At 33.5% G+C, this 23,055-nt stretch overlaps 1 protein-coding gene across 2 annotated transcripts in view; it reads left to right on the plus strand.

The window, feature by feature from the left end:
- Positions 1-23,055, plus strand: part of LOC143059532 (hyccin-like) — an 80,001-nt gene that overhangs the window by 53,756 nt on the left and 3,190 nt on the right. For both annotated transcript variants that reach the window (XM_076233045.1, XM_076233046.1), the window contains 6 exons: positions 14,285-14,365; positions 15,123-15,244; positions 15,573-15,668; positions 18,391-18,579; positions 20,436-20,523; positions 22,859-23,006. In XM_076233045.1, the coding sequence (XP_076089160.1) occupies positions 14,285-14,365; positions 15,123-15,244; positions 15,573-15,668; positions 18,391-18,579; positions 20,436-20,523; positions 22,859-23,006 (724 nt within the window). The remainder of the gene's footprint in view (positions 1-14,284; positions 14,366-15,122; positions 15,245-15,572; positions 15,669-18,390; positions 18,580-20,435; positions 20,524-22,858; positions 23,007-23,055) is intronic.

Genomic DNA, 23,055 nt, shown 5'->3' on the forward strand with positions numbered 1-23,055 from the left:
CAAGTCCTTAAATCCAGTGTCTGACTGAGATTGGAACTCAAGTCCTTTAGCATATCAAGCCACAACTCAAACTCTTACACAACTGGATACAAAATATAAAGTATACAACAAAGATTCTGAGGCATTATAAACTAGATATTACAAAGTGTGAATGGTATACAACAAGGATTGTCAGGCATTCTAAACTAGATATTACAAAGTGTGAATGTTTCTTTAACTAATGTAGAAAACTGGGATGTTAAATAGTTATCCCATTCAGACTTGGTGTGTCTGTGTATTAGAATCAACCTCTGGCATCCGGCCGTCGGGATGATCTTACACTGACCATGCTGACACACAGCTTCCTCATGGGAATATTTTAAGTACAAGTTGTCTTTCAAACTAGTCTAAGTAGTCTTTCTTGTTAGTTCTGAGTACTTCCAACTAGTCTTTGAAACTAGTTTGATTTGTCATTTTAAGTGATCCCATATGTCTTTGAAAGTGGTCTGAGTAAAATGTCTCCATCAGAGTTGTCTTTGGTCAGAGTTTTAAAGCACCCACACAAAATAAGCACTAATACTTGGACCATAAATTGACAATGCATTATATTTATTCTTAAACTAAAAAAAAATCAGCATGAAATAGTGGCTTATGGTCTCTGTTATTCAATGATAACATGTAACAGCAAAAGGGAATAAAAATAGTCTGAAATAAATGAAATCATTGATTGGAAACAAGGAACGTGTCAGTGAGACGCATGTGTCAGTGAGACAAACGTGTCAGTGAGACAAACGTGTCAGTGAGACGAACGTGTCAGTGAGACAACAGTAGAAAACTGCCCAAGAATTTTATTATAAATTATCATTTTTAAACAGCTTTCGTTTACTTTTCTGCATTGGCTAGAGGTACAGGGGAAGGTTGAGATCTCACAAACATGTTTAACACCGCCGCATTTTTGCGCCTGTCCCAAGTCACTAGAGCCTCTGTCCTTTGTTAGTCTTGTATTATTTTAACTTTTAGTTTCTTGTGTACAATTTGGAGTTAAGTATGGCGTTCATTATCACTGAACCAGTATATATTTGTTTAGGAGTCAGCTGAAGGACACCTCCGGGTTCGGGAATTTCTCGTTGCGTTGAAGACCTGTTGGTGACCTTCTGCTGTTGTCTGCTCAATGGTCGGGTTGTTGTCTCTTTGGCACATTCCCCATTTCCATTCTAAATTTTATTTAAATGATACAGCAATTGTTAGCCTACATTTTCATATTTATAAGTCAATACATGTTGTTTAAATAGACCTTGTGAATATATTTGACTTCAGACTAAACCCTCAGTAGATATAATTTCATCAGGTCCACTAAATCATTAAGCCCTATAATTGTATTGTATTTACAAAATTCTTCAGAATTTATATAAATTTTTCTTTTCTTTTTTTTGAGGGGGAGGGGGGAGGATTGCTAGGATACTTGTTTTGTATATGGAGTTTATAAAAACCATCAGAATTATGATAAAAATGGTGAATTTTGAATTTTCCATCAGGGAATTGAGGGAATCTTTTCATGTATTGTTCAAATCTCTTGGTGTTTATTTTGCCTGCTGGCTATTGATGATTTATTATTTACAGGGTAATTTAATCTATAACTAAGTGGAAGTTAAGTGATAGTTGTCTAGTTCCATCTGGCTTCTTAAATTCTCAGGTGTAAAACTCAGGTGTAAACATGTTCTCTTGTCTTTGACCACACGGTACACCTATTTTTCTTTTCTTTTTTTTTTTTGGGGGGGGGGTAAAGTGGCTAGGTTACCAGTTGGTTTGCTTTAACAAGTTTGAATACATTATATATATCTTATGCTCTGGTGTTTCTTTGTATCACAGTATGATGCAAGATAAATTTAACAGATGAAAAAAATGAAAATTAGAATACAAGTCGAGATGATCAATTATAATATTCATTAATTTATTCCTGAGAATGGGACACCATTAACTAACAGTGATCCCTGGTAAAAAACACACCTAACTACTAGACCTCTACCTGATTTCAGACAATGCCTTTTGATCTCTGATCCCTGGTAAAACCACACCTAACTACGAGACCTCTACCTGAAACAATGCCACACCTTGTGACGAGATAATTTCCCAATCATCTAATGGTAGACCAAAGCCTCATATTACCACCATATAATCTAGTCCTAATTATAAAGGTATTTTCTGAACAAAACTTGGATTTTCCTCTAACATGATTGTACATGATATTCCTGTAATGGTTACCATGGGAATTACAGAGACACCTGGTGTCACCTCCCACTTTGGAGATATATATGTAGTATTGGGTTTGTTGAGTCAGATGCCGGAAAGATGCCTTGTAACTTTGACTGTTTCAAACACTAATGAATTTATTGACGTTCTGGAAGAGATGATCTGACTTTGAAGCAGGTAGGAATTTATTACAATATTAACGTATTTAATGTTTTAATATTTTGTATAAGAATTCTAGGGGGTTTTCTAAAGTTTTCTAAAAAGTAGATAAGTTAATGAATTGAAAAATAAAACAGTACAATTAATATAGAATAGAAATTGAAAATATGGTAAATTTCTTTGTATTTTTTTCCAAATTGTCTTTGAATTGTTTAAATGCTTAATGTATTCTGAAAATTTAATACATTGTATATAGACATACAAATATGTTCCAATGTATTTGGTAAAAGTCTTCTACATGGAATTATCTATAAAAACTTCATATCATTAATATCTGGAAGCATAGCTTTATATAAACTGACTTATTATAGTGTTTAAATTCTTTCTATAGTTTATTCATAATGTTTATCCTACTTTTCATTGGTTCATAAATATTATATGAACTAATTGTATGCATTGATCATAGTGATGAAACAGTCTGTATATATACACATATTCATAGGGATGAAACAGTCTGTATATATACACATATTCATAGGGATGAAACAGTCTGTATATATACACATCTCCTTTATATCTATCTGTAAAAGTCAATAAGACAGATATATATAAGTTAAAAATGAAGACAATCAACCAGAAAGAAACCAGTTTTCATTCTTTTATTTAGATTTTTTATGAAGATATGAATATATTTTAACAATGTAAACTTGAGTTTCAACAGCTTTATTGCATCTACTAATACATATATTATTATTGTTAATTATAAGATATTCATTTTGTCAAACTTTTATAAGGCTCTTAATTTGTGTTCTACTTCATTATTCTGTTATAGTATACTATGGGTTTAGGTTTACTGTAAATTCAGAAAATATTACATGCATTTATATTTTATTTTGTTATTTAAGACTTAAATGTGATTTTAATTTTTTTCAATATTGAGAAAAATACTGTTCAATTCATATAAAAAATGTAAGTTTAATTTATTGCCATTATAAGATCTTATAACCCTGTCACATTTTGGCATGTGTCATTATTAAAGGGTGTGCATGTTACGGAGTAAAACAAAATGTTCAGTATTTTTACTGAGCAGGAAGATTGATTTTTAAGTCAAATGTTACAACATTTTGCTATGTTTCCATATTACCACTGTGTATAAAAATAACTTGTTTACTTGATTTGTTAGCTATCTCACTTTGTGTCGCTGTGTGAAAATGTCATCTCAGATTTCTAATAATTATATATAAATAACAACAGCGTGAAAATGTCTTCTCATTTTACCAATAAATAACAACAGCAAGTTAGATAACTCTCTAAGGATTCAGTTCTGAGCAATGATTGAATCAGATGGTGTGACAAGTTAAACATTTAACATGGTTAGGTAAACAGTCAATATCAATTCACTGGTAAATAGACTGGTACCTTATGTTTACTGGTACTTAAGAGAGCATTCCCTTCTGAGTAATCACATGACTGTCTCAGTATTTACCCATTTCCATTAGCAACTGTCATTTGAGAGTTTTTAGTGTAATTGTTTTATTGGTGATTGTTAGATTCCTATGAAGAGCCAATAGCTCCAGGTCAAAGGTTAATGCTATAAGTAATGAGATGTTGATTATTTAAGATTCCCTTTGAGGAGCCAACAGCTCTAATAGTCAAACTCTGAAATGGTAGAACTTATTCACATACATGTAGTTTTATAATATTTAAGAGGGCATCGATAATTAGTAAAGAATCTCAATTAATGTTTGTCCCAAATCTCCTGCTTAAATACTAATTCTTTGAAATTTTTGTACCAGTTCAGTCTTGTGGTTTGAAGATTATATCCCTGACATGCACCCCTTTAAGAAAAAAGTTCTTCCTCAACTAAAGTCTAGAAAAAATATTGAACTTAAATAAATTTGCATAAATAAAATTGAGAAAGGAAATGGTGAATATGTCAAAGCGACAACCACCCGACCATAGAGCAAACAACAGCCGAAGGCAACCAATGGGCCTTCAATGCAGCGAGAATTCCCGCACCCGTAGGTGTCCCTCAGCCGGCCCCTAAAATATGCATAATAGTACAGTGACAATGGACGCCATACTAAACTCCGAATTATACACAAGAAACCAAAATTTAAAATCATACAAGACTAACAAAGGCCAGAGGCTCCTGACTTGGGACAGGCGCAAAATTGCGGCGGGGTTAAACATGTTTATGAGATCTCAACCCTCCCCCTATACCTCTAGCCAATGTAGAAAAGTAAAAGAATAACAATACGCACATTAAAATTCAGTTCAAGAGAAGTCCGAGTCTGATGTCAAAAGATGTAACAAAAGAAAATAAATAAAATGACAATAATACATAAATAACAACAGACTACTAGCAGTTAACTGACATGCCAGCTCCAGACCTCAATTAAACTGATTGAAAGATTATGTCTTCATCATATGAATATCAGGTACAATCCCTCCCGTTAGGGGTTTAGTATCATACTATCATAAAGTATCAGTTTCTTATTTAAATTCTCAAGAGAGCCTTCAAGAAAAAAAAAATTATATATAAAATTTCACATGTGAATGCCAAAAGTTATAAAATTGATATTTGATTAGATTGCTGTACAGAGAATAAAGTTGCTATCACTAATTGACTCCGTCAGTCATCTTCCTGGAAAAGTCTTTGAGGTCAAAATAAAATAAATAATTTATCCATCAAGAGATTAGTTTTAGTTAGTAATAAAACGGAACTATCGTGGAAGTTGATATTTCAATTAATTTTTAATTTGTAACGATCGTAACACAATGGTAGCGATACGTCAAGACAATAAATATTTAATGCTGTTAGCTGGGTGGTACGTGTTGTGTAAGATTGGAAAATCAAAACGTCAGAGGAATGTCACACAAATGCAGAAATATCCACAGTTCAGTCACCCACTTGGAAATGCACAAATATCCACAAAGAGAGTTTTAGCTGTGGAAGCCTTTTTCCTTTGGTCTTACTCATATTTTTTGACAATTTGCTGTTTTATATATGGTCCACTAATTGTAAAAAAACAAGAGACTAATTATTGCATTTTCAGTAAAAACTGCATACTGGTACATCATGTATTTGTATTAAATATTAGAACAGGGGCAGATCCAGCCATATTTAAATGGGGTTTCTGACCATATGTCGATCCCCATTAAAAAGCATCGACTCCCTACATTGAAGACCCATTGTGGCCTTTGGCTGTTGTCTGCTTTATGGTCGGGTTGTTGTCGCTTTGACACATTCCCCATTTCCTTTCTCAATTTTATTGTCTCAAAAAAAGGTGTAACCCCAGAACCCTCCCTCTGGATCCACCACTGAGAATGGGATTCTATGACTTGCATATGTATAATGTTATATAACTTGATGTAAAGGGGTCATCAAGACCTTCATGAATAAAAAAAAAACTTCTCTAAAAGGGTCTGTTCTTATGTTATGTATCTATTGTAAGGACAACAGACACTTAAGAGACTTTGTATCTATTGTGAGGACAACAGACACTTAAGAGACTTTTATTGAAACAGTTTCAATGATTGTAAGTGAATCACTTTGATTTGTCCAGAAAATTGAAAAATCACTTTAATTTACTCAAGTAAAAAGTTGTGAGCAATCTACTGTAAAGAATTTCTGTTACTTTTAATTGAAATTAAGGAAATTAATTAAAGTGAAAAAATGACATGGAATAAAAGCAAATTAGTATAATACAGAAATAAAATGTTAATTTGATAGATTAAAAGACGTTCTAGCTTTACAGTAATTGAGAAAATGGTTCCAGGAGGTTTCATTGGAAGTGATTAAAGTGCTTTTTTCACCTGATTACTTTCAATTTAATGGTGAATTAAAAGGAAATTCCTGGCAACACAGAAACAATGATACCATTGAATTATGCACGCTATAACTAAATTAATGTCTTATACTCCAGATTCATTTTACTAATTTACTTGGAACCAATGTTGGATGCTGTCCTTTTAGGGTAAAAAAAATGGATCAATTTATATCTATGCAAGTTTTGATGGATTTTTGTTTAAAGTAAATTTTAAAGAATGCACTGCAAAACTATTTAACATGGGAGATAACTCATCTTCAATAATTAATTATTAATCGATTTATCGATATAAATATATTGTCTGTGTTCATTTACCTTAATTACCTTTATAATTTAGAAAGTTAATCTGCACTCAATTGTTTCCAAAACAAAGTCTAACTTACTTAAGTTAAATATTCATTTAATAAAAAACTTAATATAAACATGATACATTGTAATAGTCATGGTAGATTTTTTTTTCCAATTTTTGTTGTAATAGTTTTCAGGGGCTTGGTGAATGAATTGGTGATGATTGATTTAAGTTCAGAATTAGATTTTGTTTTGTTTAAGGATACGTCAGGTTTCTACATTTCTGCCTGAAAATGATGTTAAATATTGATCAAAATAATTTTAATTATTATCACTTAAAATAATGTTAATTTGTATCACTTTAAAATAATGATTAAATAATTCTACGACTGCAGTAGATTTGTGAGTTTATTTGTACTGGTACTTTAATGATATTTGTTTCCATTCATTTGATTAGTTGTATCTTTTTACTGGTTTATAATGCTGCACTTACAACCTATTGCTGCATTATTGGTCCTAATACTATTGTTGTACAATAATTCAATTTTCTAATTAAGTCACTCATGTATTGTTCATTTGTTTTTAAAGAAGATGTGCAGATCAATATAAGGCTTCAGACAAATTAGGTTGATGAAAATTACATCCAATTTTTGCCATGTATTTTTTGTGTAATTTTCATTAAGAACAAAGACTATCCATTATAAATAATTAAGATGAGAAAGGCAATGGTATTGATGTGTTATTGATTGTTTGACCCTGGCTTTTTTAAGTGTGTTTTTTCACTAGTCTTTTATTGGCAAACATCATAACGTTCTAGATTTAGAACTTATTTTATATTTTTATCGCCAAAAATGACTTTAGATTGACTTTTTTGCATAAAGGGTGCAAATTTGAAATTTTCAAACAGCTGTTAAATAATTTCATGCATCATTTTACATAGTATATATAATGTAAACTACTTGTTTGAACCTAGTAAAAAAAGAAATCCTGAGTTATCTTCTCATAACACTTTAATTTTGTTTTAGTTTTCTTTCTCTGACAACAGATATTTATTTGTCCCTTTCTGTAGTACTGTGGATTCATTTATTTTCGTGGTACCAATTTTCGTGAATTAAGGAAAACTTGCATGTTCGTGGATATTTAATTTCGTGGTTTTGACAAAGTTTGTGTACAACCCTATGGGAAATTAGTAATTCTTTGAACATTTAATTTCGTGGTTTACCTGTACCCACGAAATCAATGAAAATTGGTATCCAACGAATAATAAAGAATCCACAGTACCTTTACAACATTACAAACATTTGTTGTTCCCCTTTTGTACCTTTAAAAACAACAGATATCATTTTTTCCCCTTCTACTCCTCTTCTAATTTTATTTTCTCCCCTTCTATACCTCTTATAACAACATATTTTATTCCCTACTATATATAGCAGCATATTTTATTTTCTCCCCATCTGCACCTCTTATAACAACAGATATTACTTTCTCCCCTACTGTACCTCTAATAACAACAGATTTTATTTTCCCTCTACTGTACCTCTGTATCTTTACCCTACATGTAATTGATGTTAATTGCCCTTCATGTTACCTTAATAAGCCAATGTGATAATAGAAGAAGCACCTGTCCTGTAATTCTCTATAATGACAATATCACCTTCTATTGACAATAACTAATCATGATAAATACTGACACATTAGACTGGAATTAATTCCCTGTACAATCAGTGCCTGACAAACAGTACCTGACAATCAGGTGACAATCAGTTGTGTTTACTTAAGGTAATATTCCTTATGAAGTATTGAGTGCGATACTAAGGGACAACAGGAGAGTTATATTAATAAGAGATTCTCTTATGACTTCTGATGGGTGCATTAGATGCAGTAAAACCTGTAAGTCAAAGTGCTTAGCAGGATGGTTATGTATTTAAGAAAATATAACTCAGAAGGCTGATGCAGGAACAGTCAAGGTAACAGTTACTCCCTTTGATGGTCTTCATTGTCATACATTTACGGTGAGCGATGGTGCATTGGCTTTATACTGTAATGTGATCTGGGGTAACAATGATAAACAGCTATAGCCCTTACATCGCTTAACACTTGTTGACAATCTTTGATGATGATTAAATATATTAAAATCAGTTGAAATTAAAAGTCTAAACCAAAACACACATGTCTAGAAAAATGGAGGTACTGGTGTATTAAGTAAATATATGTTTTGAGATTGCCATCATCAAGTTATAAAACCATCAACAGATAAGGACTCAGCCAGAGGCCAGAGACCAGCCAGACCAATTATAAATCCAGTTAATTAATTGAACATCTGATAAATCAGTAGACATCTGCTAGGTAGTGTTAATTATATATCAGCAGTTGTACCACTGATTTGTTAGGTGTATCTACTAACAACTACTAACTACTACTAACTAGTACTAATCACAAGGTATTGATAATTATATATCAGCAGTTGAACCACTGATTTGTTAGGTGTATCTACTAACAACTACTAACTACTACTAACTAGTACTAATCACAAGGTAGTGATAATTATATATCAGCAGTTGTACCACTGATTTTTTAGGTCTATCTACTAACAACTACTAACTACTCTTAACTAGTACTAATCACAAGGTAGTGATAATTATATATCAGCAGTTGTACCACTGATTTGTTAGGTGTATCTACTAACAACTACTAACTACTACTAACTAGTACTAATCACAAGGTAGTGATAATTATATATCAGCAGTTGTACCACTGATTTGTTAGGTGTATCTACTAACAACTACTAACTACTACTAACTAGTACTAATCACAAGGTAGTGATAATTATATATCAGCAGTTGTACCACTGATTTGTTAGGTGTATCTACTAACAACTACTAACTATAACTAAACACTACTGAAAACTACCAACAACTACTAACTTCTACTAACCACTACTAGCTGCTGATAGTCACTGAATTGTAAGATGAATCTGCTTACTACTACTAACAACTATTCACCATTACTATTACTAAATACTACTAGCCACTACTACTCACTGATTTTACCACTGATTTGTTAAGTTATCTACTAACTACTACTAACCACTACTAATCAACTACTACTAACAACTTCTAATCACTACACACTGATTATAGTCAGTGATTGTACCACTGATTTGCTAAATTTATCTACTAACTACTACTTTAACTTATCTACTAACCACTGCTAACTGATGATGATACATGATTGTAGCACTGATTTGTTAGATGTATCTGCTAATTACTACTAACTACTTCTAATTGTTAACATCAACTATTTACAACTACTAACTACTACAATCCACTATTAACTACTATACTAACAACTAATAACCACTACTAACTGAGTATAGTCCATCATTGTGCCTCTGATTTGTTAGATGTATCTACTTACTACTGCTAACCACTACTAACTTCTACTGAATATTACTAACCACTACTAACTACTACTAACCACTACTAACCACTACTAACCACTACTAACTACTACTAACTACTACTAACTACTACTAACTACTACTAACCACTGCTAATTGATGATGATACCTATTTGTACCACTTAGATTTGTTAGGTGTATCTGCTAGCCATTATTAATTCCTGCTAACTGATGATGATACATGTACATGATGATGACACCTGATCATTGTACCACTTATTTGTTAGGTGTATCAACTAACTACTATTTACCACTGCTAACTTATGATGATGATACCTGATTGTACTCAGGTACTGATTTGTTAGGTGTATCTGCTAACCACTACTTACTTATATTATCAACTGTTAACTACTGATAACCTGTGACCATTACTAACTGATGCTGGTCACTTATTGTACCACTAATTTGTTAGGTGCATCTAATAACCCTCTTCTTACTGATTCTTTAACTACTAACTGATTATGATCTTTTTTGAAAATTTTCTGAAGGTTGACAATTAAATGTTTTCTTTTTTAATAAACTTTTCAAGAAACTCAGTTAGATGTTTTCTCTTTTTTCATCTTAACCGTCCACTAAATAGCGTTTTGTTCTCCTTGATGTGGTATAATCATTGATTATTTTGTTGAAAGGAAATAATGATTTTAATTGAAAGTTTTAATCATTTATGTTTGAGGACAGGGATCCAGTCAGCTTGTGTTTTAATCATTAATGATGTTATAGAGGATCCAGTAATTACACAGTCATTGTTTATTGATTAAAAGTCCTCTTTCTCTGACAGTAATTAAGACTTCTTTCTCTGACAGTAATTAAGACTTATAGGATTATGTAGACTGGAACAATAAATCACTAGAGAAAAACGGAGAATCAGGTGGTGAACGGTCTCATATAACTAATGGACGTCAAAAAAAAAGAAAAGTTGAAAGACAACTCTCTTTAGCAACAAAATGTCTGTTTGATATAGAAAAAAACTTACTAAATACAGCTTTTCCTACCTGAAAATGTCTGGTAAATAAACATGATAAAGAAAAAGTCTAAAACCAGCTTGCATGATGCATGCAAGCAAGTTGAAGGTTTATGGACAGTCTGGTTAATCTATGTTGATAAAACTTTTTTTTGTTGTTATTTAAGGTAGATGTGGTGTCTTTTTCTGAGCATGGACAGTGTGGTTTCTATGTGAATAAAACTTTTTTGTTGTTATTTAAGAAAGATTGGGTGTCTTTTTCTGAGCATGGACATGACTATGGGTGCAGTTTCTATTTGGATAAAACGTTTTTGTGTTGTTAATTTTAAGGAAGATTGGGTGTCTTTTTCTGAACATGGACAGTGTGGTTTCTATGTGGTAAAAACTTTTTGTGATGTTATTTTTAATGCAGATTAGGAAAATGTAACTGAAATTTATGAAGTATTTATGAATAACAATAATCGTATTGAATTTTAACCAGTTATATAATTATTCAATTTATATCCAAGAAAAGTATCCGCAATATATAACCCATATTAGTGATATTGTTAATTTCAATTTATTCATAATAAAATCCCTTCCTTTACCTACCCAACACTCCAAGGCTTTGCCCAGATCTATGGCAACATCAAACAAAAAAATTTGAAGGGTGCCATCATTTTAATACTCAATTGTTACGATTTATTAAATTCAATATATGACAGTTATCTTTCTACAAATCTTTGTTTTATTCTTATAAAGATGTAATGATTACCTTGGTGTATAAATAGATTGGGAGTGATATTGAACAATTGATTGTTTTCAGTAATTAATATACAGCTTCATTGTATTTTGAAGATGAAATCAGTGGGTAAATGGCTTGTTTTACTTTTTATGAAATAAGATATCGGTTAGTAGGTTGAATAAGGGGTGTTTGAATCCAGTTTTAGTTTAATTGGAAATCAAATTACAAATCTTAAGAGAGTTAGGTAAAGAGAAAAATAGTATGCATGTGATCATAATTCTAAGAAAGACACTGCTAGTAGTCTGTTATTTATGTATTACTGTCATTTATTTATTTTCTTTTGTTAAATCTTCTGACATCGGACTCAGACTTCTCTTGAACAGAATTTTAATGTGTGTATTGTTATGCGTTTACTTTTCTACATTGGCTAGAGGTATAGGGGGAGGGTTGAGATTTCATAAACATGTCGCTACATTGAAGACCCATTGGTGGCCTTCCGCTGTTGTCTGCTCTATGGTTGGGTTGTTGCAGCTTTGACACATTCCCCATTTCCTTTCTTAATTTTATAGAAGTCATGAGGATTTTTTTTCCCTGAGTACCTCAGCATACAATTTGTGCTAAACATGCAATACATAAACAATGGTGTCACTGTGAACAAAATTTATAGGTTGCATTTCTGTAAATTAGGAAAAATGCAATTTCCCATAGGAACTGCTTTAAGGGCTAATTTCAAACCTTAACACTTTTAATATGAAGTTTTGTAAAAATTATATCTTAAAATGGAAAAGATCTACTCAAGCTCATAATATGCAATACTTTTTTTCAAAGGTCAAAATAGAGGGCTGTGCTGCATATTTTCAACATTTATATGCCTGGAAGTTCTAAGAATTTAAATTTATACTAAAATTCTGCACTACCATCCCCTGTACTTTGCTTCTTCCTCAGAATCCTAAAGTTTTGTATAACTAACTTAAAAATGTTTTAGTTTTATTTCTAAGCTATTTTTCAAGTATAATTTGCCTCTATATTTTCTGAGGTATTTTATAAGTACTATTTTTATGTGTATAAAATTTATTTTTATGTCTTGTTTGAAGTACATTGTATTTTATATTGATGATATTTATGTATATGACTGAGGTTTTTTAAATTACGATCAATATTGTTTTAGCTTATTTATTTTTATGATAGTTGAATTTATAAAGTATGAAATGTTTACATATGTTTATATTTTTCTTAGGTATTTGATATTTAATAAACCCCAGTTGCTTTTTTTGCTCACCTGACCTGAATTTACTGTCTGGTCAAGTGAGCTTTTCTCATCACTTGGCGTCCGGTGTCTGGCGTCTGTCATTTCTTAACTTTTACAAAACTCTTCTCCTCTGAAACTAGTTGGCCAAATTTAACCAAACTTATCCACAATCATCATTGGGGTATCTAGTTTATAAAATGTGTGGCGTGACCCGGCCAACCAACCAAGATGGCCACCATGGCTAAAAATAGAACATAGGGGTAAAATGTAGATTTTGGCTTATAACTCTGTAACCAAAGCATTTAGAGCAAATCTGAGTTAAATTGTCTATTAGGTCAAGATCTATCTGCCCTGAAATTTTCAAACAAATCAGACAACCTGTTGTTGGGTTGCTGCCCTGAAATAAGTAATTTGAAGGAAAGTTTGCAGATTTTGGTTATTATCTTGAATATTATTATAGAAAGAGATAAACTGTAAACAGCAATAATGTTCAGCAAAGTAAGATCTACAAATGAGTCATCATGACCAAAATGTCAATTGACCCCTTAAGGAGTTATTGACGAAGGGCCAAGTGAGCTTTTCTCATTACTTGCCGTCCGTCGTCATTGTCGTTGTCGTTGTCTGTTAATTTTTACAAAAATCTTCTCCTCTGAAACTACTTGGCCAAATTTAACCAAACTTGGCCATAATCATCATTGGGGTATCAAGTTTAAAAAATGGGTCCGATGACCTGGCCAGCAAACCAAGATGGCTGCCATGGCTAAAAATAGAACATTGGGGTAAAATGTAGATTTTGGCTTATATCTCTGAAACCAAATCATTTGTAGCAAATCTGACATTGGGTATTAAAAATTGTTATTCAGGTCAAATCTATCTGCCCTGAAATTTTCAGATGAATCTGATAACCCATTGTTTGGTTGCTGCCCCATAATTGGTAATTTTAAGGAAATTTTGCCGTTTTTGGTTATTATCTTGAATATTATTATAGATAGAGATAAACTGTAAACAGCAATAATGTTCAGCAAAGTAAGATATACAAATAAATTTTATGACCAAAATGGTCAGTTGACCCCTTTAGGAGTTATTGACCTTTATAATCAATTTTAACAATTTTCATAAATTACTAGGCATAGTCAGTGCATAATACTTTAATAGATAGATATATTTTTAACAGCAAGAGTGTTCAGTAAAGTAATTTCTACATACACATCACCATCACCAAACACAATTTTGTCATGAATCCATCTGTCCTTTGTTTAATATGCACATAGACCAAGGTGAGCAACACAGGCTCTTTAGGCCTCTAGTTTTTTTTTATTAAAAGCATATTTTTGCCATTTTTGTTTTTAAATAGTTTATGAATAGAATTTTATCTTTTCAGGATATTGTTAGTAGTGATGGGAAACCCAAGATAAAAACATTCCGTATTCCTTCCTTTGGTCAGCCATCTGTTTATCATGAGGTATGGTGTGTGTAGCATGTAAGGTATGGAAACCCAAGATAAAAACATTCCGTATTCCTTCCTTTGGTCAGCCATCTGTTTATCATGAGGTATGGTGTGTGTAGCATGTAAGGTATGGAAACCCAAGATAAAAACATTCCGTATTCCTTCCTTTTGTCAGCCATCTGTTTATCATGAGGTATGGTGTGTGTAGCATGTAAGGTATGGTGTGTGTAGCATGTAAGTTGTAGGAAATTTTTATTTCAAAAGTTTTCTATATGTGAAAACTTTGTTATACATGTATTATCTTCTGTAACAGAACAAAAAATTCAATCTACAAATCTAAATCACACTTAAGTTGTAAGTCTTCACTTTATTTGTTTCAAGGTTCAATGACTGAGGATTGCTAGTTTTCAGGTCTAAAAGGGTTCCTTTAGGGACTTAACCAATAAAATTTGGCCACCATGACAAAAGCAAGTCAGCTAATAGTGGTTGTCAAGTGACTAATACAAGGTCATCAAACCAAATGGAATTATATAACCACACAACTCACAGGACTAAAATGATATGGTTGAAGAAATAAGACAAGACCCAATAAACAAAATAAAAGATTTGAAAAAGTAAAACAGACCCTAATGGCTCATATAAGAGATTGAAAATATCACAGGACTGAAGGGACTTATAAAAGACAGTTAGAATAATTGAAGTCTGTTGAAAATAGTAATTTTGTAGGATTGATGTTGTTAGTAGCTTTATCTATATAATTTATATATTGTAGCCCTCAGCTCTCAGCAGTTTATCCCTGTCAGAAAGTGCTTTATCAAGATATGACCACACAGAACCAGAGATTTGGAGAAGTGGACCTTATCCTCAGTATGAAGCCATCAATGGTCAGAATAGGTAACACATTATTATTATAACATTATTATAAAAATATTGAGTTATCTCCCATATTGCAATTTTTGTCCCACTTGACGGAGTAAAAAAGTGAGACATAGGTATGCTGTTTCATTCAGTGACGCTCGAATCCAAAAAAGTTAAAAAGGCCAAATAAAGTACGAAGTTAGAGAGCAACTGTTAAGCTACACCCCATTTTTTAAGAATCAGTAAATGGTAAACTTTGTTGAAATTAGGGAACGCATTGAATTCACTCTTAACAACTTTACTAACTATCCATTCCACATTGTGTAATATTTTAATAATAAGATTTTTTTTCTCAATTTTTCAGACAATCTATCCTGTCATATCTGTTACAATGTTATAATTCCTGTATCAGTGACCTGTCAGAACTCTCTCATCAGATGTATTGTAAAGCATGCTCCAGGTAACATTATATAGCTGTCTACCTCCCCTCTCCCCAGGGTATCCTGTCCTATCTTTTACAATGCTATAATTCCTGTATCAGTGACCTGTCAGAACTCCTCTCTCATCAGATGTATTGTAAAAAATGCTCCAGGTAACATTATATATCTGTCTCCCTCCCCTCTCCCCAAGGTATCCTGTCTTATCTGTTACAATGCTATAATTCCTGTATCAGTGACCTGTCAGAACTCTCTCATCAGATGTATTGTAAAGCATGCTCCAGGTAACATTATATATCTGTCTCCCTCCCCTCTCCCCAGGGTATCCTGTCTTATCTGTTACAATGCTATAATTCCTGTATCAGTGACCTGTCAGAACTCTCTCATCAGATGTATTGTAAAGCATGCTCCAGGTAACATTATATATCTGTCTCCCTCCCCTCTCCCCAGGGTATCCTGTCCTATCGGTAACAATGCTATAATTCCTGTATCAGTGACCTGTCAAAACTCCTCTCTCATCAGATGTATTGTAAAGCATGCTCCAGGTAACATTATATATCTGTCTCCCTCCCCTCTCCCCATGGTATCCTGTCCTATCTGTTACAATGCTATAATTCCTGTATCAGTGACCTCTCAGAACTCTCTCATCAGATGTTTTGCAAAGCTTGCTCCAGGTAACATTATATATCTGTCTCCCTTCCCCTCTCCCCAGGGTATCCTGTCCTATCTGTTACAATACTATAATTCCTGTATCAGTGACCTGTCAAAACTCCTCTCTCATCAGATAGATTGTAAAAAATGCTCAAGGTAACATATATCTGTCTCCCTCCCCTCTCCCCAGGGTATCCTGTCCTATCTGTAACAATGCTATAATTCCTGTATCAGTGACATGTCAGAACTTTCTCATCAGATGTATTGTAAAGCATGCTCCAGGTAACATTATATAACTGTCTCCCTCCCCTCTCCCCAAGGTATCCTGTCCTATCTGTAACAATGCTATAATTCCTGTATCAGTGACCTGTCAGAACTCCTCTCTCATCAGATGTATTGTAAAGCTTGCTCCAGGTAACATTATATATCTGTCTCTCTCCCCTCTCCCCAGGGTATCCTGTCCTATCTGTTACAATGCTATAATTCCTGTATCAGTGACCTGTCAAAACTCTCTCATCAGATGTATTGTAAAAAATGCTCCAGGTAACATATATCTGTCTCTCTCCCCTCTCCCCAAGGTATCCTGTCCTTTCTATTACAATGCTATAATTCCTGTATCAGTGGCCTCTCGGAACTCTCTCAGATGTATTGTAAAGCATGCTCCAGGTAACATTATATATCTGTCTCCCTCCTCTCTCCCCAGGGTATCCTGTCCTTTCTATTACAATGCTATAATTCCTGTATCAGTGGCCTCTCGGAACTCTCTCAGATGTATTGTAAAGCCAGCTCCGGGTAACATTATATATCTGTCTCCCTACCCTCTCCCCAGGTTATCCTGTCCTTTCTATTACAATGCTATAATTCCTGTATCAGTGGCCTCTCGGAACTCTCTCAGATGTATTGTAAAGCCAGCTCCGGGTAACATTATATATCTGTCTCCCTACCCTCTCCCCAGGTTATCCTGTCCTTTCTATTACAATGCTATAATTCCTGTATCAGTGGCCTCTCGGAACTCTCTCAGATGTATTGTAAAGCCAGCTCCGGGTAACATTATATATCTGTCTCCCTACCCTCTCCCCAGGGTATCCTGTCCTTTCTATTACAATGCTATAATTCCTGTATCAGTGACCTCTCGGAACTCTCTCAGATGTATTGTAAAGCCAGCTCCGGGTAACATTATATATCTGTCTCCCTACCCTCTCCCCAGGTTATCCTGTCCTTTCTATTACAATGCTATAATTCCTGTATCAGTGGCCTCTCGGAACTCTCTCAGATGTATTGTAAAGCATGCTCCAGGTAACATTATATATCTGTCTCCCTACCCTCTCCCCAGGGTATCCTGTCCTTTCTATTACAATGCTATAATTCCTGTATCAGTGGCCTCTCGGAACTCTCTCAGATGTATTGTAAAGCATGCTCCAGGTAACATTATATATCTGTCTCCCTACCCTCTCCCCAGGTTATCCTGTCCTTTCTATTACAATGCTATAATTCCTGTATCAGTGGCCTCTCGGAACTCTCTCAGATGTATTGTAAAGCCAGCTCCGGGTAACATTATATATCTGTCTCCCTACCCTCTCCCCAGGTTATCCTGTCCTTTCTATTACAATGCTATAATTCCTGTATCAGTGGCCTCTCGGAACTCTCTCAGATGTATTGTAAAGCCAGCTCCGGGTAACATTATATATCTGTCTCCCTACCCTCTCCCCAGGGTATCCTGTCCTTTCTATTACAATGTTATAATTCTGGTGATGTTAATTGATGTAGACAATTTTCAAGTTCTTAGATAAGTTAGTTTGAAATGAACTTCTTGTGATAGATCATTCATATTTGATATAAAGTTACATTACTATTATATATATAATCTGTACATATCAGTTTGAAGACTATTTATCAGCGATGTTCCATGTTAAGTTTTCTGCTGAAGTTTGTTTAACAATGAAGACTATTAAATTTTATCAGCAATGTTCCATGTTAAGTTTTCTACTCAAGTCTGTTTAACAATGAAGACTATTTATCAGCAATGTTCCATGTTAAGTTTTCTGCTTAAGTTTGTTTATGCATTAAGGATTTTATATTTTGTTTTTATTACAGACTAGCTACAACAGGCTTCGATGATTTATCAGACATATCATGTACAGTTAAACCATCAGCCAGCTTCCATCTCCAAGACTCACCTCCGCCACAAAGTAAACGGAAAAGTCATGTGGGAGAATTGTTACCTAGAATAGCCATCTCCCCAACTCTCATGACAGAGATGGTCTCAGGGCTTTATTATATTATGTAAGTCTCTTTCATTAATAAAAGAATACATGTGCTATACATGTGCTATACATGGATGAGACACAAACAACCAAAACACATCTTTATTGTATGTGTAACAGGGATAGAGAGTGGATCTCATCCAAATGTTGATTGCCTTTATTGTATGTGTAACAGGGATAGAGAGTGGATCTCATCCAAATGTTGATTGCCTTTATTGTATGTGTAACAGGGATAGAGAGTGGATCTCATCCAAATGTTGATTGCCTTTATTGTATGTGTAACAGGGATAGAGAGTGGATCTCATCCAAATGTTGATTACCTTTATTGTATGTGTAACAGGGATAGAGAGTGGATCTCATCCAAATGTTGATTACCTTTATTGTATGTGTAACAGGGATAGAGAGTGGATCTCATCCAAATGTTGATTGCCTTTATTGTATGTGTAACAGGGATAGAGAGTGGATCTCATCCAAATGTTGATTGCCTTTATTGTATGTGTAACAGGGATAGAGAGTGGATCTCATCCAAATGTTGATTACCTTTATTGTATGTGTAACAGGGATAGAGAGTGGATCTCATCCAAATGTTGATTACCTTTATTGTATGTGTAACAGGGATAGAGAATGGATCTCATCCAAATGTTAATTGCCTTCCTGTTTGATGATTGTGTTATCTATTGCTTTCATTTGAAATTGATCATTCATTAGTAAATGACTATAGGGTATGGCTTTTTCTTATGATTATTGGCCATTATATCTTTATCTATGATTGATAGTTGTGTCATTTGCAATCACATGACATCTCCTTATATTTATATTTATCCAGATGTCTTTTAAGCAACTTATGTATTTTCTTCTTCAAAGCTTGAAGACAACACTAAGTTATTAAAACTTTTGTTCTAAATGTTCCATACATGTGGCAATTTAAGATTTTGTTTCCAGGAATGCTTTTAATTCATAGTCTTTGAAAGATTGGTCATGGAGTAGTCTTAAATTTCCACAGTTTGGTATTAGATGGTCAAAGGGAGATAATTTCCAGTTTGGTATTAGATGGTTAAAGGGAGATAATTTCCAGTTTGGTATTAGATGGTTAAAGGGAGATAATTTCCAGTTTGGTATTAGATGGTTAAAGGGAAATAATTTCCAGTTTGGTATTAGATGGTTAAAGGGAGACAATTTCCACAGTTTGGTATTAGATGGTTAAAGGGAAATAATTTCCAGTTTGGTATTAGATGGTTAAAGGGAGATAATTTCCACAGTTTGGTATTAGATGCTTAAAGGGAAATAATTTCCAGTTTGGTATTAGATGGTTAAAGGGAGACAATTTCCACAGTTTGGTATTAGATGGTCAAAGGGAGATAATTTCCAGTTTGGTATTAGATGGTTAAAGGGAGATAATTTCCAGTTTGGTATTAGATGGTCAAAGGGAGATAATTTCCACAGTTTGGTATTAAATGGTTAAAGGGAAATAATTTCCAGTTAGGTATTAGATGGTTAAAGGGAGACAATTTCCACAGGTTGGTATTAGATGGTTAAAGGGAGATAATTTCCAGTTTGGTATTATATGGTTAAAGGGAGATAATTTCCAGTTTGGTATTAGATGGTTAAAGGGAGACAATTTTCAGTTTGGTATTAGATGGTTAAAGGGAGACAATTTCCAGTTTGGTATTAGATGGTCAAAGGGAGATAATTTCCAGTTTGGTATTAGATGGTCAAATGGAGATAATAAGAATCACAAAATTTTTTATAGCATGTAAGAAATCCAAATCAACAAGTGGTTCTAGTACAAAGCAGGATGTATATCTTACTTATACGTGTCCTGATATGTATGTGATATTTGTTAAACACTAATTCATTATTCTTTTAACTTTGTAGGTTTAACAGTGATAAATACTTAGCAACTCGAGCCATTCTAGACATCCACAACAGGGCAAGTTATGAACTTTTCCCTGATGTTCTTTTGGTAAGATTTTTAATAAAATAGATTTATTGTCGAGCCTGCAACTTTTGTTGCAGAAAGCTGGACATAGGGATAGTGATCCGGCGGCGTTAGCTTACTTCTTAAAAGGTTTATATTTTAGAAGGTGAAAGACCTGGATGCTTCATACTTTGTATATATAGATGCCTCATGTTAGGAAGTTTCCGTCAGTCACATGTCCAATGTCCTTGATCTCATTTTCATGGTTCAGTGACCACTTGAAAAAAAAAGATCAGAATTTTTGTAATGTTGAATTCTCTCTTATTATAAGAAATAGGATAACTATATTTGGTATGTTCGTACCTTGCAAGGTCCTCATGCCCGTCAGACAGTTTTCACTTGACCTCGACCTCATTTCATGGATCAGTGAACAAGGTTAAGTTTTGGTGGTCAAGTCCATATCTCAGATACTATAAGCAATAGAGCTAGTATATTTGGTGTATGGAATGCTTGTAAGGTGTACATGTCTAGCGGGCAGATGTTATCTGACCTTGACCTTATTTTCATGGTTCAGTGGTCAAAGTTAAGTTTTTAAGTTTTGGTCTTTTTATCTAATATTATATGCTAAAGGTCAACTATATTTGGTGTATGGAAATATATTATGATCTATATGTCAGTCCCGCAGGTTTATTTGACCATGACCTCAATTGCATGGTTCATTGCACAGTGTTAAGTTTTTGTGTTTTGGTCTATTTTTCTTAAACTTTAAGTAATAGGTCAACTATATTTGTTGTATGGAATCTGTCTTAGCTTTACATGTCTGCCTGGCATGGTTCATCTGACCTTGACCTCATTTTCATGGTTCATAAGTAAGTAAGTAAGTAAAACTTTATTTGGATTCGGCATATTGACAAACAATACAAACATAAGCTCTAATGAGCTTTTCACCGAATATAATTGGTCTTTGTTTAGTTATCTTGGTTAATGTTAAGTTTATGTGACAGTTGAAATAAAGCTTTATACTTAGGACTATCAACATAATATCAATGATAAGTAAAGAAGGCGAGACATTTCAGTGTGTGCACTCTTGTGTGTATTATAAGATTTATGTAGTTATGGTTAGTGAATCTAAGGTTTTATTTTTATGAAACTGATATGGTTGCATTTTTTGCATAAATAAATACATAGTCTTAGATGCATGATTTTTTATTAGTTCTTAGTGGCTTTGAACTAGCTGTCAGATAACTGCGAGTACTCTCAGATCTGTTCATTGTTTCTTTTTGTGTCGGGATGTATAAGTACCCGGCCACGTCCACTTATATTTTTGTCCATCTGATGAGTTAAGCCTTTTTCAACTGATTTTTATAGTTCGTTCTCATGTTGTACTGTTATACCACTGTCCCAGGTTAGGGGGAGGGTTGGGATCCCGCTAACATGTTTAACCCCGCCACATTATTTATGTATGTGCCTGTCCCAAGTCAGGAGCCTGTATATTCAGTGGTTGTCGTTTGTTTATGTGTTACATATTCGTTTTTCGTTCATTTTTTTACATAAATAAGGCCGTTAGTTTTCTCGTTTGAATTGTTTTACATTGTCTTATCGGGGCCTTTTATAGCTGACTATGCGGTATGGGCTTTGCTCATTGTTGAAGGCCGTACGGTTACCTACAGTTGTTAATGTCTGTGTCATTTCGGTCTTTTGTGGATAGTTGTCTCATTGGCAATCATACCACATCTTCTTTTTTATATATTGCAAGAATTTCTGAATGTACAGAGAGAATATCTATGGTATTCAAGGTCATTTAACACCTCTGTAGCTGAATCGGCATTTATTGAGTGTTTGAAGTACATCATAAGTTTTACAGTTGACTTCTGGTAAATTTAGTTTGAAAATATTTTGAAAGGGCTTACAGAGGGGAAACTCATGAATGTTCAGTCTCATATAAAAAGTAAATTCAAAACAGAAAGTCCCTAATCATGCTTATCAAACATTTGGCAAAATCAAAAGCTCAAACACATCGAACCAATGGAATACATCAGTCATAATTCCAGACTTTGTTCAGGTATTTTCTTGTGTAGAAAATGGTGGATTACACCTCTAACATGTATAGACAGTGGCATACTATTCCATTATATTTTTACAGCAACTATAATGTAGCATACAATTAATCAGTATTGAGCAAAAATAAGATAATTAAAAAAAAATTGCATTGTCTCCCTTTGTTTATATATATGTTTTTGTCCATTTTAAAATTTTCCATGTTTTATTTATCTTATTTTTTGGTTTGGATAAAAAAGTATCTCTGTAATTCGAATCCAATTTATCCTTTTCAAGACTTGTAGATTAATTTTATTTTTAAATTGTTGGTGATAAATTTTAGGTAACGACTGCCATAAAGAATTCACTTCCTGCTGGTCACGAAGAAGATGGTCCGATGGGACTTATGACCGTCACTCCCTCTAGCTCAGGTCACACCATCGCCAAATCTGCTATTACAAACGCATCATTTAGAACCAAGAAACTGCCTGGTAAGGCGCCATCTATCTATCTTATTAAGTTGCATTGCTAGTGCTCTCT

This window comes from Mytilus galloprovincialis, chromosome 14 (assembly GCF_965363235.1).
Source record: "Mytilus galloprovincialis chromosome 14, xbMytGall1.hap1.1, whole genome shotgun sequence".
Lineage (NCBI taxonomy): Eukaryota > Metazoa > Mollusca > Bivalvia > Mytilida > Mytilidae > Mytilus > Mytilus galloprovincialis.